At 43.0% G+C, this 25,059-nt stretch overlaps 1 protein-coding gene across 1 annotated transcript in view; it reads right to left on the minus strand.

Moving 5' to 3' along the window:
* Positions 1 to 5,389: 5,389 nt before the first annotated feature.
* The window catches only part of CRCP (CGRP receptor component), a 93,163-nt gene continuing 73,493 nt past the window's right edge, over positions 5,390 to 25,059 (minus strand). The window contains exon 6 of the mRNA XM_059155260.1: positions 5,390 to 5,670. Coding sequence (XP_059011243.1) covers positions 5,400 to 5,670 — 271 coding nt within the window. The 3' untranslated portion in view covers positions 5,390 to 5,399. The remainder of the gene's footprint in view (positions 5,671 to 25,059) is intronic.

Here is a 25,059-nt window from a genome sequence, read left to right on the forward strand (position 1 = left end):
TTAAGCCTTTCAGCCTATGGAATGGGAGAAGATATTTGCAGATAACATATCTGATAAAGTTAGTGTCCAAAATCTATAAAGAACTCATCAAACTCCATACCCCCGCAAAACCAAATAATCCAGCTAAGAAATGGGCAGAAGATATGAAAAGACATTTTCCCAAGAAGACATCCAGATGGCCAACAGACACATGAAAAGATGCTCAGCATCACTCGTCTTTGGGGAAATACAAGACAGATCATGATGAGATACCACCTCACACCTGTCAGAACGGCTAAAATTAACAACACAGGAAACAACAGGTGTTGCGAGGATGTGGAGAAAGGGGAACCCTCTTGCACTGTCGGTGTGAATGCAAGTTGGTGCAGCCCCTCTGGAGCACAGTATGGAAGTTTGTGCCTCAGAAAGTTAAAAATAGAACTGCCCTACAATTCAGCAGTTGCACTACTGCAGTATTTACCCAAAGTACACAAAAATACTGATTCGAGGGGATATATGCACCCTGAGTTTATAGCAGCTTTATCAACAACATGGAAAGAGCCCAGATGTCCTTTGACAGATGAATGGATAAAGAAGATGTGGTATATATACACAATGGAGTATTACTCAGCCATCAAAAACAATGATATCTTGCCATTTGCAACAATGTAGGTGGTGCTGGAGTGTATTGTGCTAAGTGAAATGAGTTAGAGAAAGACAAATACCATATGATTTCACTCATATGTGGAATTTAAGAAACAAAACAGATGAATATAGGAGAAAGAAAAAAAGAAAGGGAGGCATAGCATAAGGGACTCTTAGAACAGACTGAAGGTTGCTGGAGGGGAGGTGGGGATTGGTTAAACGGGGGATGGGCATTAAGGAGGCCATTTGCGTGTTGAGCGCAGGGTGTTGTGGGTAAATGACGAATCACTACATTCCACTCCTGAGACTCATAGTGCAGAAGCACTCAGGACAACGAAGACTCGCTCGCCGCTCACTGTGCCCAGGTCGCCACGTCTGATCCTTCGCTCATACTCATTCTTCCACCGGCCCTGACCTCAGCCCAGCTCTGCTGTGAACATTCAGCCAACCTCCGAACACCCTGCAGATGTCAGCTCCACTGCAAGTGTCTCATCTCTGTGACTCTTCTGACTTGTGCCCCCTTTAGTCTTCCTGCTCAACTTTGCATTCTTGTTCTCTGTGTATTTGTCTGGTTCTCCTCCCTCACCCTCTGCAGGCAGGAAGGGCGTGTATGGAATTTGCTGCATATTCTCTGCGGCACCCAAAACTATTCTGGACCCACAGAGACCTTAGAATGTTTGTTGAGATGAATTAAATTGAATGATGGGACAGAGTTTCCCCTAAGAATCATCAATTCACTTTGTTCTACGTCTCTGTAATTCACAGACAAAAAACCCTATTGTTGTTTTTAACTTTATTTTGAAAAACAATTTTTTTTAAGATTTTATTTTTTATTTGACAGATCACAAGTAGGCAGAGAGGCAGACAGAGAGAGAGAGGAGGAAGCAGGCTCCCTGCTGAGCAGAGAGCCCAATTTGGGGGCCAATCCCAGGACCCCGAGATCATGATCTGAGCCGAAGGCAGAGGCTTTAACCCACTGAGCCACCCAGGCGCCCCTATTTTGAAAGTTTTTAAACATAGGGGAGCCTGGGTTACTCAGTCAGTTAAATATCTGCCTTCCCCTCAGGTCATAATCCCAGAGTCTTGGGATCGAGTCCTGCATTGGGGTCCCCGCAATGCAGTAGGGAGCCTGCTTCTCCCTCACCCTCTGCTTCTCCCCCTGCTCCTGCTTGTGTTCTCTCTCTCTCTTTCTCCCTGGCAAAAGTAAGTAAAATATTTTTTAAAAAAGAAATATTTTAAACATAGAAAAAATTGGTGAGAATAATACAGTTAAGTCCAGTATATATATTGTTCTCCAAGTGCCCAACTGTGGATGCACCAATTGTTAACATTCGCTACATTTGTTTGAGATCTGTCTCTATATAATTATCTGTCTATATATAATATACAAGATTTTTATTGTTCTTGAACCATGTGATAATAAATTACAGACATTGTGCCTTTTTTTAAAAAAAGACTCTTCATTTATGTGACAGAGAGAAAGAGCCAGAGAACACAAGTTGGGGGGGTGGAATGGCAGAGGAGAGGGAGAGGCAGACCCCCCACTGGGCAGGGAGCCCGCCGTGAAGCTCGATCCCACGACCCTGGGATCAGGACTTGAGCCAAAAGCAGACGCTTATCAGACTGAGCCATTCAAGGTGCCCTGGGCCCTGTATCTTATGTTCCTTTTTATTTCACAGGTATCTCCTAAAAACAGACATTCTCTTATTCAGTGACCCAGTGAAGGAAATTTATTGAATTTATGTAATATACAGTGCATATGCACATTTTGAATCATCACAATTATGTCCTTTTTGAAAGAGGATTTTAGCAACCCCCATTTTAACCTCAGTCTGTAATTTTTTTTTTTAAGATTTTATTTATTTATTGACAGAGATCACAAGTAGGCAGAGAGGCAGGCAGAGAGAGAGGGGAAGCAGGCTCCCCGCTGAGCAGAGAGCCCGATGTGGGGCTTGATCCCAGGACCCTGAAGCAGAGGCTTTAACCCACTGAGCCACCCAGGCGCCCCAGTCTGTAATTTCTAATTAAGTTCTTCTTTCCAGCTATCTCTGAACTCGGGCGAAGGAGACTGCAGGCAAAGTATCCCCGTGGGAAGTGAAACCACCCGCTCCAGCAAAGACCGCCCTGAGCCAGCCAGACCCCACCTGTGACTGACCCCAAGACAGTGATGACCTGACCTTCACGGCCGCCTGCAGGTGTCCTCCGACCTTTGTCCCACGATTTCCTTGTAGAAACCTAGAAGTATTTTCGGCACTATGGAAAGGGTCTTTTTTTTTTTTCCTTAGATTTTTTATTTTATTTATTTGACAGAGAGAGAAAGAGACACAGCGAGAGAGGGAGCACAAGCAGGGGGAGTGGGAGAGGGAGAAGCAGGCTCCCCACTCAGCAGGGAGCCCGATGCGGGGCTCGATCCCAGGATCCTGAGATCATGACCTGAGCTGAAGGCAGACGCTTAATGACTGAGCCCCCCAGAAGCCCCTGGAGACAGCCTTGAGATGTTAGTCTTCTGTCCTCCCGGTGTGGGTGTCACTGAAATGAAACCCCTTCTGGTTTCACGGCTGTTCCTCTCCATGTACTTAGATGCTGTCAGCCCGGAGAGGTCGAACCCGCCCTCGTGCCCCGGCTACACACACGGCGAGTTTTTCCACCCACCCGGGTGCTGCATTTGGTTGCCTCACTTCTGCCTCTTTCCTCACTCTTGCTCTGTCTTGGAGGCATTCCACGTGTGTATTTATAAAATAGTCTTCACCTTGAGTCTGTCTGCTGTTGGGGGGCAGGAGCACCCCAGAAGGGAGCTGCCGTCACAGCAGGAGGCACACAGGTCACGTCACTCATGCGTGATGCCACTTCTAGTTAAGCAGGTTCTCCACTGTGAGTCCACGGGTCTCCCGCGGTCACGTACAAGTACCCGGTGGAAACGACTCAGAACTTCAGGGACGGTGGAACTGGCCTGTTCCCTGTCTGATGATGACTCCCGCCTGGCCCTGCTGCTCTCGCCAGTCATTCAAGGAAAGTGGAGCTGGCTGCCACCCAGGGGCCGAGGCGCTGGAGATCCTGCGCCAGGTCGGACAGAGAAGGAAAAGCAACCAGGACAGGAAGAGAAGCAGAGCCGTGGACGCGGCCCGAGCACCACACTGGGAGCTGAGCGGCAGCACACTGAGGCAGGAGTGCCAGGGTCCCCAGCCCCCCGCACCCCCGCAGTGCCCTGGGCAGTGAGGGAGGAGGGGTGCTGGCCCTTCACTCCAACCACGCTCAGGAAAGGCACCAGTTTGCTGGAAGCAGGAAAACCATCTTTTCCCACCCTGTTCCCGGGTGACCTCCAGTGGTTTCCAAATGCCCCCAAAACCATTATTTCCAGAAAACTTTCAGGGGCCCAGTGAATCCGAAGGGTTGCAGATGTCTGGACCCGCCTGGCCCTCTCAGCCAGGCTCCCTCTAGATCCACCGCCTGCCGGCTCCCCTCTTGAAACATTCGCGGTGCTGTTGTCCTCCCCCGGGGCTGGCGGTCAAGGTGGAATGTGGGGGTGCACCGCCAAGGGCACACACAGCCCTGGACAAATTGGGCACAAGTTCCTCCATGCCCAACATGTCATACAGTCATTTCCTGTCACTGTCCTAACACGTTACCGCAAACCGAGTGGCTTAACGCAGCACAAATCTACTCTCTCAGAGTTCTGGAGGGCAGAAGTCTGAAATCAAGGTGTCGGGGGGACGTGCAGGTTCTCTAGGGGGGTCCGTCCCCACCCTGTCCAGCTCCTGGTGGCTGCGGCATTCCGTGCCTTCCTGGGCTGTACCTTCCAATTTCTGGCACTGTGGTCACATGGCCCCTTCTCCTCTCACAGAAATCTTGTCACTGGATTTCAGGCAGGATCCCGCAGACACGCAGATAATCCAGGATGATCTCACAGTAGGTCCTTATCCTGACTACATCTACAAAAGCCTTTTTTCCAGGTAAGGTTACCTTCACAGGTTTTGGGGGTGAGCACATACCTTTTGGGGGGCCACCATTCAACCCACTACAGAAGGTATCCATGTACTTTCTTCCATTCTGCACAAATGGTAATTTTCGAAATGTTTCTCTGAATGAATCCTACACTCATGGCTAGAATTCATTGCAATAGTGCATAGGTGGCTTGTTGGCTGAGCGCCCCGCTCTTGGTTTCAGCTCAGTCTTGGTCTCGAGGTGGAGATTGTGAGACTGGGCCTGCGTGGGGCCCCAGGGCTCGGCCTGGTGTCTGCTTGTCCATCTCCCTCCTCATCTCTCGCTGTCTTTCTCTCTTACTCTCAAATAAACAAGTAAATCTTTAAAAATAAAATAAAATAGTCCCTAATGGCTCTTTTGGGCCTACCCAGATATTTTTCTTCCCACACACAGATACCGACATGCACACATACACACACATGTGCACACACACAAAAACATCTACGCACAGAGATTTACACGTTGTACACACACGCTTGTACAGAAATGTGCGTGTGTTTTGTACTCATGCACTCGACACCTGTTAATTGAGTGCCCCCGGCCTGCCAGGCCCTGTGGAGCACAGGAGACTCAGCAGTGAAGGAGGCATCCAGCCCGAGCCTTATTTACACTCTGGTAAAATATTTACGTGCACACAATGTCCAAAACACAAACGCAGAATACACAAGGCTGGAGGCACATGCAGGAAGCTCAGGGTCAGAAGCTGCAATGGTGTAGAGAACACGGTGTGAGCGCGGAGATGGTGTCCCACACCATCCGCCACGGCTGGTGCTACACAAGCAGCTCAGCGAGGCTTAACTACAGACCCCGGAATTCCCTTTTCGGGGTGACCCTAACGAGTGTGGGCTCCTGGCAATATTCTTGCACAAAGTCAGAGCACGGAAGGAAGGCAGCGGCCATTGGGGAGTGCGCACACGGTCTCCCCAGGGACCCACGCGGCCGTCTGCGCCCTCTGGATCCTCTTCATTCCTGTCTGGGAACAAGCTTCCGCTCACGCCTGTGGAGCTCCAGCCTGCTCGGGACCTTCCCACAATTGCATAAGCCAGTCCCTTATGAAATGAAACACTGAATAAAGGGAAAAAATACATAAATAGGCTGAACTCTAATACACCAAGGTTTTATAAACTCTTAGGAATTCAAATATCCTTTTTAAAAAATCAAACTACATATTGAAATACATTTCAAAATACAAAAGTTTATAATATCCTAAAACATCAAACAAAATATCAACATGAATTATAGATTATGATTCCATAACTTGTTAACGAATTCATTTAATGAGAACTAAGTTTCATTTAAAAGTAACCACCTGGGCACAATAGTCAAAATAGTAGTTTAATCATGAAATATTGATCATGAAATACCATTATCTGATTTTCTAAATCAAAGCAATTTTAAAATGCAGAGAGTGTCTGCAAAGAAATGGAAATACATTCCTTGCTCATGGATGGAAGAACAAATTTTGTTAAAATGGTGATACTCTCCAAAGCAATCTACACATTTAATACAATCCCTCCCAAAATACCAACAGTGTTTTTCACAGAACTAGAACAAACAGTCCTAAAATTTGCATAAGACCACAAAAGACCCAGAATAGCCGAAGCAATCTTGAAAATGAAAAACAAAGCTGGAGGCATCGCAATTCCGGACTTGAACTTATATTACAAAGCTGTAGTAATCGAAGGAGTATGGTACTGGCATAAAAATAGACACGCAGATCAAGAGAACAGAATGGAAAATCCAGAAATAAACCCACAATTTTATGGTCAATTAATCTTCCACAAAGCAGCAAAGAATATGTGATGATAAAAAGAATGTCTCACCAACAAATGGTGCTGGGAAGACCAGACGGCAACATGAAAAGGAATGAAACTATAGGCTTTCTTACAACATACACAAACATAAATTCAAAACAGATTAAAGACCTAAATGTAAGCCTTAAAACCATAGAAATCCTATAAAAGAGCACACGCAATAATTTTTTTTAAAGATTTTTATTTATTTATTTATGTATTTGACAGACAGAGACCACAAGTAGGCAGAGAGGCAGAGAGAGAGGAGTTAGCAGGCTCATTGCTGAGCAGAGAGCCCGATGCGGGGCTCGATCCCAGGACCCTGAGATCATGACCTGAGCCAAAAGCAGAGGCTTTAACCCACTGAGCCACCCAGGAGCCCCATGCAATAATTTTTGACATCAGCCATAGCAGCACGTCTAGACGGGTCTAGACAGGTCTCCAAGGCAAGGGGAACATGAACCACTGGGACTGGACCAAAATTAAAAGCTCCTGTACAGTGAGGGACACGATCAATAAAACTAAAAGGCACCATGTGGAATAGGAGAAGATATTTGCAAATGACATAGTCAATAAAGGTTACTATCCAAAACCTATAAGGAATTCATACAACTCAATTCTCCTAAACCAAATAATCTGATTAAAAAATGGGTAAGGGGGCGCCTGGGTGGCTCAGTGGGTTAAGCCGCTGCCTTCGGCTCAGGTCATGATCTCAGGGTCCTGGGATCGAGCCCCACATGGGGCCCTCTGCTCAGCAGGGAGCCTGCTTCCCTCTCTCTCTCTGCCTGCCTCTCTGCCTACTTGTGATCTCTCTCTGTCAAGTAAATAAATAAAATCTTTTAAGAAAATGGGTAAAAGTCATGGACAGACATTTCTGCAAAGAAGACATCCAGATGGCCAACAGACACATGAAAAGATGCTCATCGTCACTCGGCATCAGGGAAATGCAAATCAAAACTACAATGAGCTGCCACCTCACACCTGTCAGAACGACTAAAATCAACAACACAAAAAACAACAGGTGTTGGCAAGGATGTGGAGAAAGGGGAACCTCCTACACTGTTGGTGGGAATACAAGCTGGTGCAGCCACTCTGGAAAACAGCATGGAGTTTCCTCAAAAAGTTGAAAATAGAGCAATCCTACGACCCAGCAATCATACTACTGGGAATTTGCCCAAAGAATACAAAAACACTCATTCAAAGGGATACATGCTTATAGCAGCATTATTTTTTTAATTTTTAAAAATTATTTATTTATTTTAAAGGTTTTGTTTATTTATTTGTCAGAGAGAGACAGAGCACAAGCAGGGTGAGCAGTGGGCAGAGGGAGAAGCAGACACTCCGCTGAGCAGGGAGCCCCAAGCCGGACTTGATCCAAAGACCCTCAGATCATGACCTGAGCCAAAGGCAGACGCTTAACAGACTGAGCCACCCAGGCGCCCAGCATTATTATTTATTTATTTATGTATTTATTTATTTGAGAAAGAGAGAGAATGAGAGAGAGACACACACAGAGACAGAGAATGCGTAGGCACAGAGAGGGGAGGGGCCGGGGAGAAGCAGACTCCCCGCTGAGCAGGGAGCCTGAGGCCACACTCAATGCGGGGACTCTGGGACCAGGACCAGAGTGGAAGGCACTTGCTCAGCCGACTGAGCCACCCCGGCGTCCCTCCAGCAGCATTATTTACAACAGCTAAGATACGGAAGGAGTCGTGTATCCATCAGTTGGTGAATAAAGAAGACATGGTATATAAATTCAATGGATATTATTCAACCACAAAATAGTGAAATCTTGGGGCACCTGGGTGGCTCAGTCGTTAAGCGTCTGCCTTTGGCTCAGGTCATGATCCCGGGGTTCTGAGATTGAGCCCCGCATCGGGCTCCTTGCTCAGTGGGGAGCCTGCTTCCTCCTCTCTCTCCCCCCACTTGCGTTCCCTCTCTCGCTGTGTCTCTGTCAAATAAATAAATAAAATCTTTATAAAAAAGGCGAAATTTCGCTATTTGCAATGACATAGATGGAGCTACAGAGTTTTACGTTAAGAGAAATAAGTCAGTCAGAGAAAGACAAATACCACATGAGTTCACTTATATGTGGAACTTAAGAAACAAAACAAATGAACAAAGAAAAAAGAAAAGAGAGAGAGAGAGAGAGAGGGAGGCTCACCAAGAAACAGGCTCTTAACTACAGAGAACAAACTGATGGTTACCAGAGGGGAGGGGGTGGGGATGGGTGAAATAAGTGATGTGGATTAAGGATTCTACTTCTGAAGCGCTGGGTGAAACGGAAACTTAAAAATAAAGAAATATTATAAAAATATAAACAGTGTCTGGTGTTATGAGATAATTTTTCTCTAATTTTTTGTGCAAATGTTTCCAGCTGCTGAAAAACTCCTTCTGACCCTTCACTACTTGGGAGAAGGTAAGGAGATAAACCCAAATGCTTTTCTGTTGTTAAAAAAACAAAATCCAGGTTGCCTGGGTGGCTCAGTTAGTCAAGCGTCTGCCTTCAGCTCAGGTCATGATCCCAGGGGACTGGGATGGAGTCTGACATTGCACTCCTTGCTCAGCAGGGAGCCTGCTTCTTCCTTTTCCTTCGGTTCCCGCTGCTTGTGCTGTCTGTCTGTCTGTCTTCTTCTCCCTCTCTCTCTGACAAATAAATAAAATCTTCAAAAAAACAGACAAAATCCAGCTGAGTGCATTGTAAAGATCTCATTGGCTTTATACAATGATTCATGAGTCGACCAACAGACACAGAGTCAAAATGAAAGCCTTAGAGACCGAAGGGGATAGAAGCGAGGAGGTTAGACAAGCAAAACGCGGAGTGGCTATGGCAAGGTCACTTCCCTTTAGGAGATGGCAGGGGACTCTCACACAAATTATCTCACTAACACTGACCAGGGGATTTCTCACTGATTTAATATGTTCCATTTCTGGAAGAATCAAAACTGAAATTATGTCTCGGTTTGGTAATGTGAGGTTTAAAATAAGTGATCCCATTTGGGGCATGTTGTTTTGTTTTTAACAATTCCCCCCTCTGACCAGACCCTCAGCCTGAGAGAAGTGATAAAAATTTAAGGCATTAGCACTATTCCCAGCTACCACTCTGAAGCTACTTATCCTCTGTGTGGTATTCATTGGTCACAGCATCTGGTTCACATTCTTTAAGTCAGTCATTCTCTTTGTTCCCTTTCTGATGCTGTAGCCTTAGATCATTTGCTTGGTGGTTACCAGCTGTGAACATGCATTTAGAGTTTTTGAGAGAATACAGTAAGTCCAGGAGGCAGTTATGATTATTACAAACAGAATAGTTCTCAGTATCTGAAGTGCACTTCAGAGCCGTGGTCCCCAAGGCCCAAATCAAAATCAAGTAAGTCAAAGAAAGATGTTGAAGGAGTCACTTTTGTTAAGCTATGTGGATTATTCAATGATGTTGTGTTTCCACTTCCCCAAAAGTGTTAGTCCTGGTGTTGGCCAGAGCTGAGACATCTTGCTCGGCTAAATAAGGTAGTCAAAAACAACTTTGGCCAAAGAATTGAGGGAATTTTGTGGGGCAGCTATGCTTTAGAGGCAACATTGTCAAGTGGGAGGTTCTTGATCATAATCGTTTGTGGTTACTACCAACTAGGGGAATAAGGAAGTGACTTTAAAGGAAGTAACTTTAGGGTGCCTGGGTGGCTCGATGGGTTAAAGCCTCTGCCTTCGGCTGGGGTCGTGATCCCGGCGTCCTGGGATCGAGCCCCGAATCGGGCTCTCTGCTCAGCGGAGCCTGCTTCCTCCTCTCTCTCTGCCTGGCTCTCTGCCTGCTTGTGATCTCTGTCAAATAAATAAATAAATCTTTAAAAAAAAAAAAAAAAAGGAAGTGACTTTAAGTCCTGAATGCCTCTTGGTAATCCCTCGGTCTGTGGTCAGGACAAGAAAGTGCCTGTCATGGAGGCAAGTAGATCTGTAGACCACACAAGCTGTTTTTTTTTTTTTTTAAGATTTTATTTATTTATTTGACAGAGAGAAATCACAAGTAGATGGAGAGGCAGGCAGAGAGAGAGAGAGAGAGAGAGAAACAGGCTCCCTGCTGAGCAGAGAGCCCGATGTGGGACTTGATCCTAGGACCCTGAGATCATGACCTGAGCCGAAGGCAGCGGCTTAACCCACTGAGCCACCCAGGCACCCCCCACACAAGCTGTTTTATTTTGTTTACTTTTGCCTTGTGTCCTTTTTTTTGTAAGAGCCTGGACACAGGTTCTAAAGTTTGGGGGTTATGAACCAGAGACAGGGAAACAGACCCCCAGGGTTAGGAAACCTGATATAATGAAGAGGAAGCTGAGTTTGTTATAGAGAAACTAAGGCACTGGAAATCAGGGAGAAGTCTGGGGTGGCAGAACCACAGAATCATCAGAACCATGGCAAATCCAACAGACATTTGAAGCTGGATCACCTCCCTTTGCAATGCCTGAAATATATAAACAATGGTATTTCCTTTCCAGGCCAGAGCAAGGCAAAAGTTGAACAAAAGATTCATGGACCTTCATGGTGAAAGAATTAGAAAAAGGATGAGCAGATGGGAAAAGAGACATGGAAAGAAATGTTCTTGACCTCATGTCTGGGAAAGAAGCAGTCTACCTCAATGTTAGCTGCTAGTTTTCCTAGTCAATTTGATTTTGAGGTCTCCAGCATTCGCACAGGACCAGACGTCATTTGGAGACTTCTTCCTTTGAGAAATTGTAATCTGGCACCGCTGTTATCCATTGTTCTCAGTTCAGTCATTTCCATGACTCACTTTTACAAAAGCATCGGAGTAAAACAATAATTGTAAATGACAAAAGATTTAAAAATACCTGTTGCTAAAGAGCTGAGGGGAGTTCACTACCGATCAGAAAAATCTGGTTATTTCTGTGACATGCAACATTTTAAGATAACTAGAATTATGACTAATAACATTACACAAGGACATATAAGATTTCTAGAAACTTCATACAATTTCTGGAACGCTTATATTAACAGAAGCATTACTTCTAACTTGAAGATGCTTCCCATGTAATTTAATATATCAAATAAGCTTAATTATTTTAATATCTCTCTTTTCATATGGCAAGAGAACAAATCTTTTAAGATGTTCCTGGGATCCACTGCAAAATCCCAAATTTAGGTGGAGGTTGAAAAAAAACTATTCAGAATTTGATTTGGGGAAGTTATTTAAAAAATGTCAAAAGGGGGGCGCCTGGGTGGCTCAGTGGATTAAGCCGCTGCCTTCGGCTCAGGTCATGATCTCAGGGTCCTGGGATCGAGTCCCACATCAGGCTCTCTGCTCGGCGGGGAGCCTGCTTCCCTTCCTCTCTCTCTCTGCCTGCCTCTCTGCCTGCTTGTGATCTCTCTCTGTCAAATAAATAAATAAAAATCTTTTAAAAAAAATGTCAAAAGGCTTTGGGCACCTTACTAAAAAGGCTCACAGAGCATTCTGAAACAATACTAATTATGCATTTAGCCTAAGTGACAAAAAATTTCAAAGGCAAATACAGAAGGTTACATAGTTCTGAGCAAAACTTAGCCCTTTCAATATTGGGAAGACTAGGTTTACTTAAGTAATCAAAGACATGATGATAAAGATAACATGAAGCACAAGAAATTATTTTGACAAAACATAAAATTTTTGCTTTCTAGGCAAATTTCTTAAAAGGTAAAAAAAACAAACAAAACCCAAAAACTTTGTTTAAATTTCTTTCTTATTAAAAGATTAAGAGAAAATCAGTAATTTAAGAAAAATGTTTCCTTCTTAATATAGAGAAAACCAAATTCTAATTTTGTACCAGTGTACTTTCAATATTAAAATTAATTAAATTTTAAAAATTTAATTAAGAGGCGCCTGGGTGGCTCAGTCGTTACGCATCTGCCTTCAGCTCAGGTCATGATCTTTCATGGACAACTTTCTATGTCCTTTGTTCTCTTTCCATTCTGAAACAATTAGCTTTACTTCAGGACAAAATTGCTTTCTTTTCCATCAATAAAAATGCATCTCCATTCCTCATACTTTCCTTGGTGAAAACACACATTCTATTTTCCTTGTATATAGAGATGCTTCTTTAACTATTTCTTCTAGTTTAATTAAACCCATAAAAACCTTAATTTCAAGTGAAAATTAAGAATTAAATGATTGTCCATTACTAGCAAATTTATAAATACATTTCATACTTTTTAGAAGCATATTCTTGTTCATAGTAGATTTTCCAATGTGGCACAAACATGTTTATTAATAGACCCAAATATCTTCAGTTCCTCTATAAAAGGAAGCCAAAAGTATGTAAACGTATGATCAGTAATTAACATTTTATTATTTTATCTTATTTGGAAATGTCCTAGATATTCAGTGACTCTCCATCATTTAAAGTAACTTAGCAAAACTCTAAAGTTTCAAGTTACCAAAAAGATTTGGGGAAACTATTTAAGTAGACATACCATAAAACATAACTCCTGCTGAAAAGTTCACTTAAAAACTCTCATCCCATTTACATCTATCTAAATCCCTTGCTCCCACAATTATGTTTAGACTATCCATGGGGGTTTCATGAGACACCAGACAAAGTTAACCATCATCCTAAGCTATTTTTCTTGCTGACAAATTCTTTTAACAGGGATAACATGAGCTTATTTTTCTCTTAGTAAACTTGGGCAAAATAAATGTGTTATATTCAATGCCAAAAACGCAAAGAACATACCTATTATAATTAAACCAACAAATTAAACCAGTTTTTATTTGAAGATTTATCTTAGATCACATGAATTTGAAAAATATTTGGGTTAGATTTATATTTCTCAGAGTATACTTAATTTATATGATGCTTGTGCATTTTTAAGCCAATTAAATAGAGCTCATCATCTGGAAATGTATTACACATCTATAAACATACATACATAGACATACATAAATATACAGACATCCACAGAAATCCTATCACTCTTGTTTTAAAAAGTTTCAGTCAAAAAAAAAAAAAAAAGAAAAAAGTTTCAGTCAAGAAATGGGATGGTAATGCAAAGCTCACTAGTTTATATAGTTTATAAAAGAACGGATGTATCCAAATTATGTTTCTGCAACAGGTATTGGCAAGGGTGAGGAGAAAGAGAAACATTCTTGCACTGTTGGTGGGAATGCAAACTCAGGCAGCCACTCTGGAAAACAGTATGAAGTTTTCTCAAAAAGATAAAAAATATTTTAAATATTTAAAAATTGAACTGCCCTACAATTTGGGAATTGCACTACTAGGTATTTACCCAAAGAATACAAAAGTACTAATGCACCCCGATGTTTATAGCAGCATTATCTACAATAGCCAAGTTATGGAAATAGCTCGTGTCCACCAACTGATGAATGGATAAAGCAGGGGTGTGTGTGTGTGTGTGTGTGTGTGTATGTGTGTGTGTGTGTGAAATGGAATATTATTCAGTCATAAAAAGAATGAAACCCTGCCATTTGCATAACATGGATGGAAATAGAGTATTATGCTAAGTGAAATAAGTCAATCAGAAAAGACAAATACCATATAATTTTACTTATATGTGGAATTTAAGGGAAAAAAAATACAAACTGAGGCATCTGGGAGGCTCAGTTGGTTAAGCATCTAACTCCTGATTTCAGCTCATGTCATGATCCCAGGGTGGTGAGATCGAGCTCTGCATTGGGCTCTGCACTGGGTGTGGAGCCTGCTTGGGTTTCTCTCCCTCTCCCCCTCTCCCGCACTCAAGCACACTTTTGAAAGAAAGGAAGAAAGAAAGGAAGGAAGGAAGAAAGAAAGGAAGGAAGGAAGGAAGAAGACAAGTGAGTAAAGGTAAAAAGAGAGAGAGAGGGAAACCAAATAACAGACTCCTGACTGCATAGAACAAACTGATGGTTACCAGAGGGGCATGCGGGTGCGTGGGTTAAATAAGTGATGAGGATTAAGGAGGGCATTTGTCATGATGAGCACCAAGTGATGTACGGAAGTGCTGAAATTAAAAAAAAAAAAAAAAACCACTAAAAAAACACACCCAAATTATGTTTCTGGCCAATGAAATAATGTTACCTGCTCAGATGGCTTAGATAATTTACTAATATTTGTGGAGAAGATACTTAGTATTTTTATTTATTTTTTTTAAAGATTTATTTATTTATTTATTGGACAGAGAGATCACAAGTAGACAGAAAGGCAGGCAGAGAGAGAGAGAGAGAGAGAGAGAGAAGCAGACTCCCCGCTGAGCAGAGAGCCCAACGCGGGACTCGATCCCAGGACCCCGAGATCATGACCTGAGCCGAAGGCAGCGGCTTAACCCACTGAGCCACCCAGGCGTCCCTACTTAGTATTTTTAATATGCCAAGTTTCCAAATATCCTTTCCTTGTCTTTTTCCTTCTGATAAGAACTACCTCCCTAGGGGTGCCTGGGTGGCTCAGTGGATTAAGCCGCTGTCTTTGGCTCAGGTCATGATCTCAGGGTCTTGGGATCGAGTCCCGCATCGGGCTCTCTGCTCAGCAGGGAGCCTGCTTCCTTCTCTCTCTCTCTCTGGCTGCCTCTCTGTCTACTTGTGATTTCTCTAAAAAAAAAAGAAAAAAAAAAAAAAAAGAACTACCTCCCTAACATTTTCTTTCCTTTTCTTTCTTTCTTTATTTATTTGACAGAGATAAAGAGATCACAAGGAGGCAGAGAGGCAGGCAGAGAGAGAGGAGGAAGCAGGCACCCCGCTGAGCAGAGAGCCCAATGTGGGGCTCGATCCCAGAACCCTGAGATCATAATCTGAGCCGAAGGCAGAGGCTTAACCCACTGAGCTGCCTAGGCACCACCTAACAGTTGCTTTTCAAAGACACGGCCTTCAGTTCCTAGAGAAAACCAGGTAGAACATTTACAATGCAAAGACACAAAGAAAGAATGCAAGTCCCTCTAAGGAGGGCTTTAGTCTCCTAAAGTCAGAATTTTTACAATACCTACAAACTTTTTTTTTTTTTTTTTAACCTACAAGCCCTTGAGATAGATGGCAGGCGTTTAGAGATTGGTAAAAAGAATAGATAGAATTTGAATTGCTTCTAGACATGCATTTCTATTCTTATAAAGATGAGAACAGTTGTTTTTATTTATTTTTTTAAAAGATTTTATTATTTGAGAGAGCACAAGCAGGGGGAGAGGCAGAGGGAGATGGAGTAGCAGACTCCCTGCTGAGCAGGGAGAACCACTCAGGGCTTGATCCCAGGACCCTAGGATCATGACCAGAGCTGAAGGGAGATGTTTAACTGACTGAGCCACCCAGGTACCTTGAGAATGATTGTTTTTAATTCCTCAAAGAAGTCAGCTGCAACCTAAATGACTTCAACAGCCTGTTGTATTTTTAACAGTGTAAATCCTTCATCATATGAAAACACAGCAGTATACAGAGATGCTGAAACACCAGGATGCTGATCATTGCTGCTTCACTCACCAGTGATATGGTGCTGTAATAAGAAATACATATTTGGTCTTCATCCTGGGAACCTGGCACAGAGCTCCTAAAACCTTATCATTTCCTGAATGTGAAGGATGAGAGGAACATCTTTTGTTATTCATAATAAGCTCCTTTCAACCATGCTTGAATTTATATTAACGAGTCCCTAGGTAACTTCAGATTGGGGGGTTGGTTTCCTGAGGAACCAACCATGTCATCAGAAGGTCATATCCCCAACCTCTGGGGAGGGGACAGCAGTGAAGATTGAATTAATCACCAATGCCCAGGAGTTAATCAATCATATTAGAATCTCCACAGAACCCAAAACAAAGGGGTTTTGAGAGTTTACAAATTGGTGAATACATCCTTGTGCCAGAATGGTGGTATGTCCCAAACTTCTTAGGGACAGAAACTTGGGACCCTTCCAGAACTCACACAGTGTATGTCCTCATCCAGCTGTTCAATCTGTATACTTTATAACATCTTCTGTGAGTAAAATGTTTTCTTGAGTTCGGGGCGCCATCCTAGTAAATTACTGATCTTGAGCAGGGTTTGTGGGAACCCCTGATCTCTAGCCGGTTGATCCCAAGTACAGGAAGCTCAGACTTGCAAGTGGTGTCTGAAATGGGGGGCAGGCTTTTGGGACTGAGCCCTTAATCTGGGGGTTCGCACTAACATCAGGCAGTTAGTTTCAGGTTTGATTTGAATTGCAGGACACCCAACTGCTGTCTGCAGAGAATTAGAGAATTGTTTGTTGTGGAAAACCCACACACTAGGTGTTAGAAGCATTGGGAGTAGAGAATTAATTTTCCGTTAAATAGGGTGACACCATAATGTGTTTTCAATGAATGTTTCTTGAATAAATCCAAAACATTTTAGGCAATTAATCCATCTATCCTAACACAGACCTAAATCTGGTGATTGGGTTTCCTTGCTCTGGCAGCGAAGGGAGAACTGCTCTAGGTCATTTACTTACGCTATATGGGCGTTCGTTGAGTGAAACTGTGTGTAGCGTTGTGTGAGTTTTTCTAACTTTTAAAAAAAAATAACACCTTGAGTGAATAGGAAGTGGATCGTCCAGCACAGACCAGAGCTCCCTGTCAGTGTCTCGACTCTTCTTGGTTTTTTGCATTTTCATATGTATTTAGAATCAGCTTGTCAAGATCTATAAAGAAACATGTTGAAATTTTAGTAAGAATTATGTGTAATCTACAAATCAACTTGTATATGATTAACCTTCATACTATGGGGTTTTCTTTCCTTTTTTTTTTTTTTTTTTTTTTTTTTTAAAGTTGGGCTTGAGAGGCGCCTGGGTGGCTCAGTGGGCTAAAGCCTCTGCCTTCGGCTCAGGTCATGATCTCAGGGTCCTGGGATTAAGTCCCATATCGGGCTCTCTGCTCAGTGGGGAGCCTGCTTCCTCTCTCTCTCTCTCTGCCTGCCTCTCTGCCTACTTGTGATCTCTCTCTGTGTCAAATAAATAAATAAAATCTTTTTAAAAATAAATAAAAAAAATAATAAAGTTGGGCTTGAGCTCACAACCCTGAGATCAAGACCTGAGCTGAGATCACCAGGTGGATGCTTAACTGATTGGGCCACCCAGGCACCCCAATATTGGGTTTCCTAATCCAGAAAATGCTATATTTCTCAAGACTCATACATAGATTAATGACTGCAAAAAAAGACTTCAAAATGGTGGGATTGTTGTTGGTTCAGGGGAAACCCATGGGAATGACTGGCTGGCACTGTCTACCTTCTGTTTCTGCCCTTTCCCCTTTCTTTCTACTTTCAGGCTGCCCGATTATTATGTGACCTCTCTCCTGCCCACAGCTGATTGGTTCAGGGTAAGGCACCTGCTCTAGGCTGACAGGTACAGAGACAAGACCGAAAGGCTGGTGGTATTTGAGTCTCTGACTCTGTGTAGTTCTGGAGGCCCAACTGCATTGTTGCTTATGGGCTCCAAGAGTCCATTGTTCCTCATAATAAATCCATCTTTAGGCTTAAACTAGTTTGAGTTGGGTTTCTATCACTTGCAACCAAGAGTCCAACTAATGGCGTTGGGAAGACTTAAAATAGATATTCTCAAATAGATTTCCGGTGAGCCAGACTGAGCACCAGGCTTTAACAGGCTCACAGTTTGGACTGCACTCCACTCCCTCCGGTGCCCTTAGAAAGAGCCTCTCTAACAGAGGCCAGCAGCTAGCAAACAATCTTCGTTCCTTTGTTTCTCTATGGGAATTTTACTGCCTATGCTTGGGCTAGATAATCAGAAGTGGTCTCCCTTATCCTTTCTTATGCAGGATTTATTGAAAGTAAGCACTGGTCTTGTTTCTATGTTTGGATGCCAAACTTTGGTTAGAATTTAATTACCATGTTTATCCTTAAGTCACCCATAAGGTCATTCTAAGGTCAATTTAGGTCGAACTGGCAAGTGCTATATGTCAAGATGTTAAGAGTCTCCCAAAATAAGATGGAAGCACCAGATGGGACTTCAAAAGATATACTAAAAATCTGCCTCACTTTTGCCTGTCATAGTAATGAGCCTATATACCATGAGGCAGAGAGTAAGGTTCTGAATTTTGAGGACATTAAAGAGAGGAACTTTGGATACTGTGATGTAAGGAAAAGGTATGAACTATATATACAGGTGGTTCTCAGCTTTGCTTAAGTCAAATCTTGAACAGTCTACACTTTTATACATTTAATGCACTATGCACAGACAGACCCAACACAATTTTCAAAGGCCAAATTCGAACTTTACAATCTCAGCCAACTCGGGACGATTTCGGGCTAACTCATGAGGCTGTTGTGTAGCCGTCAACAATCCCACGTCAGCATCATCAGCTATCATTGGTATCAGTATAGCAAGTGATGTCATTATTTAAATATACAGGAACAGGAAATATACAAAGAAAGGTTCTGACTGGTGATAAAAAACAAAGGTCTCACAAACTTAATACAGTTGAGACAAAAGTGGGATTGGTTACATGTGTTAAAATTGGGGAATCTTTAGCTTCAAGTCAGTCATCACACTGAAACTGGTTAATTGTGTGTTTATTTGCAAAGGGGGAAAAAAGATCAATTTGTACAGCATAATAGAAGACCCTGTAGACTCTTGGGAAAGTGCTTTCCAGGGCCTGAAATGTTCTATGGCTTGCTTCCATGGCCCTGAGAAGCATAATGAAGCCAGTCAAGTTTCCCAAGATTCTCCAAGGCAGCCTGTTCTTGGCATTTCCTTTGTTACCCTAACAACTCCAGGAAGGTTCTGGCCACGAAACTTTAACAGGATTGTAAAAGTTTTAGTGCATTCTAAACTATCTAATTCAAGGTTATGTAACTTTGTAAAAGAAACAACTCTTCAACTATCTGTCTATATCTAGATGATGATATCTATGTCCAGTGAGAGAGAGAGAGAGAGAGAGATACACTAATGGGATTTTTATAGGACATTCTAGTCAAGGTGTCTGCGTCTGGTTCTCCAGGAGAAAGAGATCCAGACCTCAAGAACTGAGGACAGGGACTCCAGGATCTCTGAACTGATGAGTTACAATACCTTAGGAATGTGCTGTCTGTTGGGGAATAGCCACATGAGGACACATTTTCATCATTAGTGCTGATGCAGGCCAGATTGCTTTCCAAGAAACCCTGCCCTGTCACTTTTTCCAGCCATTCTTGTCTGAGGACAGGGGAAGTTAAGCAAGCCTGGTATTCTTGGAAGGAAAACTATGCCTGAGCGTGGTGGCCAGAGTTTCCGCAGGGGTGTGTGCAGTGCAGCGTGTGATGACAGGAAGAGCAGCTCCCTGGATCCTTTAGGCAAGAGAGACGAATTCAGCAACTGAGCACTTCCAGGGATCACACTCCTCCAGGTTTGGAGACATAGGAGAACAAAAATCCGTTTCCAGAATCCAAATATGACCCCACTTCCCCCTTGCTTCTGAAATACAGCGAGGGCTCGCTGCTCATCCAATTACTTTATCTTGAGAAGTTTTGCTGTTTGAATAACTGATTTGGTGTGATGCAGCCAAGTACCCAGTACTCTTAGATTAGAAGATCTTAACTGGGAACACAACACCTGGAGAGACATTTCAAAATTCGCATTTTGAACCCATTGAATCAGAAAATCTTGGGCCTAAACCCACGTAGTTTGAGAAAAGTCATGGAGATTCTAAGACAAGCAGCAAGTTAAGGGCCAGTGCAAAAGAACACGGTGCCAATACGGCTAGGCCATAGTCTTGGTATTTTTTTCTTTTTATGTTAAAAATGTCGATTTCACCTAAGTCACCAAAATACATTAGAAGCTGTGTTCCGGGGTGTGCTGAACCAGGTTTCTCTTGTAGATGAACACACAAATCACATCTTGTTAAAATACAAATTCTGATCCTGCAGGTCTAGAGTGAGGCTTGACAACTGGCCTTTCTAACAAGTTCCCAGATGTGCATGCTGCTGGTCCGTACATCGAGTAGCAAGGGTCAGCGATTCTTAACCTGGGGCAATTTTGTCACCATCATCTCGAGGGACATTTAGTGATGAGAAATGTCTAGCTATGTTTTTGTTGTCAACTGGGGAAGTGGAAGGTGTTAATGTTAACCATCTAGCTGGTATGTAAAGCGCTGAATATCCTACGGTGCACAGGAAATCTCTCACAACTAAGACTATTTAATCCAAAATGTCTGTGGTTCTAAGGCAGAATCATGCTGGACTAGACCAAAGACAAAATGTGTAAGGTTTTAGAATACTAGTTACTTTAGTCCTAACTCATTGCCCCAATGTTGGCAATTAGATTGAAGGAGAGAATTTTTTTGGAGAGAATTTTAGAGAAGATGTGCATTTGCCCTATACCCAGTGACTGAGGAGAGGCGTTCTCAGAGAATTCCCCAAAGTACCCAAGCATCAAAGAGCTAGCTTTAAATATTTAACAAGTCTGAAACCAGCTCACAGCAGTAGCTCCCAAATAAGAATGTTCCTGTTACCCTTTCCTGTATCCCAACCGAGGTGTTCACAGGTTAGCCCCCGACCATGTGTTCCCCAATGTCAGGCTTCCCAGCTATGTTCCAGATCACGTCTTCATGCAGTCTGAGACCTTCCCATTAGGTTTCCAAGTCCTCACGGAGACACTCCTCCCTTGACCAGCTGCACCTGGAGTGATCTGGACCTTTTCTGGTTTTCCTTGATTTGCTGTCACAGACTGTATTAATGCCCTTATCATCATAGCTCCTTTTTTTTTTTTTTTTAAGATTTTATTTATTTATTTGAGAGAGAGAGCACATATGTCAAAGAGCATGAGTGGTGGCAGGGTGAGGGGCATAAGGAGAGGGTGAGGCAGACTCCTCTCTGAGCAGGGAGCTCAATGCGGGGCTTGATCCCCAGACTCTGGGATCATGGCCTGAGCCAGGTCTAAAGGCAGACACTCAACCAACTGAGTCACCCAGGGGCCCCATCAGAGCTCTTCTTTTTAAGAACAGTTTTAGTGACATAAAATTCATATAGCATATAATTCAGCCATGCTACTCAGTGGTTTTTAGTATATTCAGAGAGATGTGCAACTATCACCACAATATTGTGATTTATAAGAAATACATATTTGGTTATACAGATGACCAAAATATTTTTCTCACATATATTTGGTCTTTACTTTTCCAAAAAAGACATCCAGATGACTGACAGACACATGAAAAGATGCTCAACATCACTCATCATCAGGGAAATACAAATCAAAACCACGATGAGATACCACCTCACACCTGTCAAGATGGCTAAAATTAACAACTCAAGAAACAACAGGTGTTTTCAGGGATGCGGAAAAAAAGGAGCCCTCCTGCATGGTTGGTGGGAATGCAAGCCGGTGCGGACCCTCTGGAGAACAGTGTGGAGGCTCCTCACAAAGTTAAAAACTACCCTACAATCCAACAATTGCACAACTAGGTATTTCCCCAAAGGAAACAAAAATGTAGATTTGAAGGGACACGTGCACCCCAATGTTTATAACAGCATTATCAACAATAGCCAAACTATGGAGAGACCCCAAATGTCCATCAACTGATGAATGGATAAAGAAGATGTGGTTATATAAATATATATACATACACATACATAAGCACACGCACGCACACACACACACAGAGTGGAATATGACTCAGCCATCAAAAAGAATGAAATCTTCCCATTTGCAATGACAGGGAAGGAGCTAGAGTGTATTATGCTGAGCGAAATAAGTCAGTCAGAGGAAGACAAATACCGTATGATCTCACACACATGTGGCATGTAAGAAGGAAAACAGATGAACATTTGGGAAGGGGGAAGGAAGAAAGAACAGAGGGAAACAAGCCGTAGGAGACGCTTCACGACGGAGAACAAACTGAGGGATGACGGAGGAAGGTGGGTGGGGCAGGCCTGGATGGGGATGGTATTAATCAAGGAGGGCACTTGTGGTGAGGAGCACTGGGTGTTGTCAGTCAGTGATGAATCACTGAATGATGTGTGTGTGTGACTGAGTGTGTGTGTGAGACTGTGTGTGTATGGCTGGACTGGATGTTGTTCGTGGCCCTCTGCAGATCTGACAGCCCAGGACGGGGTGGGCAGGAAGAGAGAGACACACCATTCAGATCTAATTGTGTCCCAGCTTCACTCTTCTGGAAAATCCAGTCCCGGAAAGGAACCAGCCTTCCAGCTGTCAGTTTCAGGAGTTCTTTCTTCATTTCCTCCCTCAATTCTTCCCCCTACTCTCTCTCTCTTTCTTTTTTCCTTTCTTTCTTCCAACTTAATGTTTTCCAATGATAAAAAAATAATGCTATCACAAACACTGTAGAACACACTACAAAATATTAAAATGGAAAGAAAAATACCAGTCAGAGATGATCACTGTTAGTATTTTAATAGTTCCTTTTGGCCTTATTAATACACAGTTTTTAAAAATCATAGATGAGAACCTACTTGTGGTAGATTCTTGGGGTAGAGACCTCCAGCTTCCCCGAATCCAAGCCATCGTCTAATGCTCCCTCCAAGCCACTGTGACTTTGGGTTTGGTCGCGCTTACTTGCTTCGGCCAACAGCACATTCGCAAACTCGAGGCAAGCAGAGTGCGCACGCCTTGAGGCTTGTTCTCTTGCTGCCCTTGGGCCCACGAAACTGCCGTGAGAAGAAGTCTGGGCCAGACGTTTGGAGGATGAGAGGTCCCATGGAAAGGAGATGTGCTCTCCCAGAAAAGTTCCCCTTAGACCCCTCAGCCTGCCCGTCCCCAGATGTGAGAAAGAGGCCGTCCTAGCCTATTCAGACCCAGCTGTAGAAACCTAGACACACAAAACAAGGGGAAGAACAAATGCTTACGTGGCTAAGTGACTAAATTTGGAGGGGTTTGTTGCGTGGCAAATGCTGACTGGTATACTCCTTCCTGGGATCTGGGATCTGCTTTTTTGCACTTGATATTTCAACACAAGCACTTTGCATACGGTCGCAACTCTTCATGAGCATCTGTGTTCAATGGCCACATAACAGTCTCTCGAGGGACATATCTAGTTCGTAAAATCGTTGCCCTTTTGTTTAACATTTAGGTTGATGTCAGGTTGGCACTCATAATGCCGCTGGGATTGATATTCTTATGAATAAAGGTTTTTCCTAAATGTTTTCTGAGCATGGCCCCTCTGGAATAGAATTACAGAGAGAAGGTGGAAGATCTTTTACTTTAGTTACCCCCTTTCTATGGAAATTTAAACAAACAAAATGCCAGAGAGTACAATGCATTCTGTGGACCAGCACCCAGCTTTAATAATTACTAATATTTTGTCATTCTTCTTTCATAGATCTACTCCCCATCCCCATGGGCTTTTTCCTAAAGTATTTTAATCCCTCCTTTAACACAAACATTTTTAGTATGTATTTCTAAATGATAAGGATTTAAAAAAAACAACAGAACATAAACACAATTTCGTTATCACGCTTAACAGCAGAACAATAGTACATTAAAATCTTCCAACAATCAGCCCATGTTAATTTTCCCTGATTGTCTGAAATTATATTGATTTATTCAGATCAATATTCAATGAAGTCTTGGTTGATAAATGTTTTTTTCCAAAGACTGATCGATCGATTGATTAATTTGTCAGAGAGAGAATGAGAGAGAGAGAGAGAGAACACAAGCACAAGCTAGAGGAGCAGAAGCAGAGGGAAAAGCAGGCTCTCCAGTGAGCAAGGAGCCCAGTGTGGGATGCGCTCCCAGGACCCTGGGATCATGACCCAAGCTGAAGGCAAACGCTTAACTGACTGAGCCACCCGGGCGTCCCAGTTGATACATGTCTTATTGCTCTTGTAAATTCACCATAAACTGGATTTGGTTGATTGCTTCCTTATAAGGACATTTAATCCATTTCCCTAGCCTCTATATTTTCTGATATTCAGAGACATTTGATTAAATTTAAAAATTTTTTGTTGGGGGTGATGGGTTCTTCTTTGGGCATGGTATGCTTCCTACTACATCACCTCAAAAGGCTTAGAACATCTGCTTGTCCCCTTCTGATATCTTACGATCGATCAGTGGGTTCCGAAGCTGTCAGCCTGGTCATTTCACCAAATGCTTTTAACAGCCACTGATAGTCACTGCCTCAATTTTTTACTTCATTAGGTATTGTAAATAGAGATTTTTCTAATCCTATAATTCCTTTTTCTGTAAAAATAAGAATTTTCTTTCATCAACTATTTGGGTATCCTAAAATAGAGTTGATAAGGAAAGACAGGATAAATGCTCAATTGTTTTTTCCTTTACCAACTTGCAGAATGAATTGGTACCCTAGAACTTGAAAAGACAATCTTTTACTTTTGTTTTTTAGTACTAAAGATTTGTTTATATATTTGAGGAGGGAAGGGCAGAAGGTGGAGGAAAGAGAGAGGGAGAGAAGCAGGCCCCCTGCTGAGTGTAGAGCCCCATGAGGACCTCAGTCTCACGACCCCAAGATCATGACCCAAGCTGAAATCAAGAGTTGGACGCTTCACTGACTGAGCCACCCAGGCCTTTTGTTTTCCTTTTTAGTATTAAGAATGCTTAGAAGGGGACGCCTGGGTGGCTCAGTTGGTTAAGCAGCTGCCTTCGGCTCAGGTCATGATCCCAGCGTCCTGGGATCGAGTCCCACATCGGGCTCCTTGCTCCGTGGGGAGCCTGCTTCTCCCTCTGACTCTGCCTTCCACTCTGTCTGCCTGTGCTTGCTCTCACTCGCTCTCTCTCTCTCTGACAAATAAATAAAT

The sequence above is a fragment of the Mustela lutreola genome, chromosome 17 (genome assembly GCF_030435805.1).
Source record: "Mustela lutreola isolate mMusLut2 chromosome 17, mMusLut2.pri, whole genome shotgun sequence".
Taxonomy (NCBI): Eukaryota; Metazoa; Chordata; class Mammalia; order Carnivora; family Mustelidae; genus Mustela; species Mustela lutreola.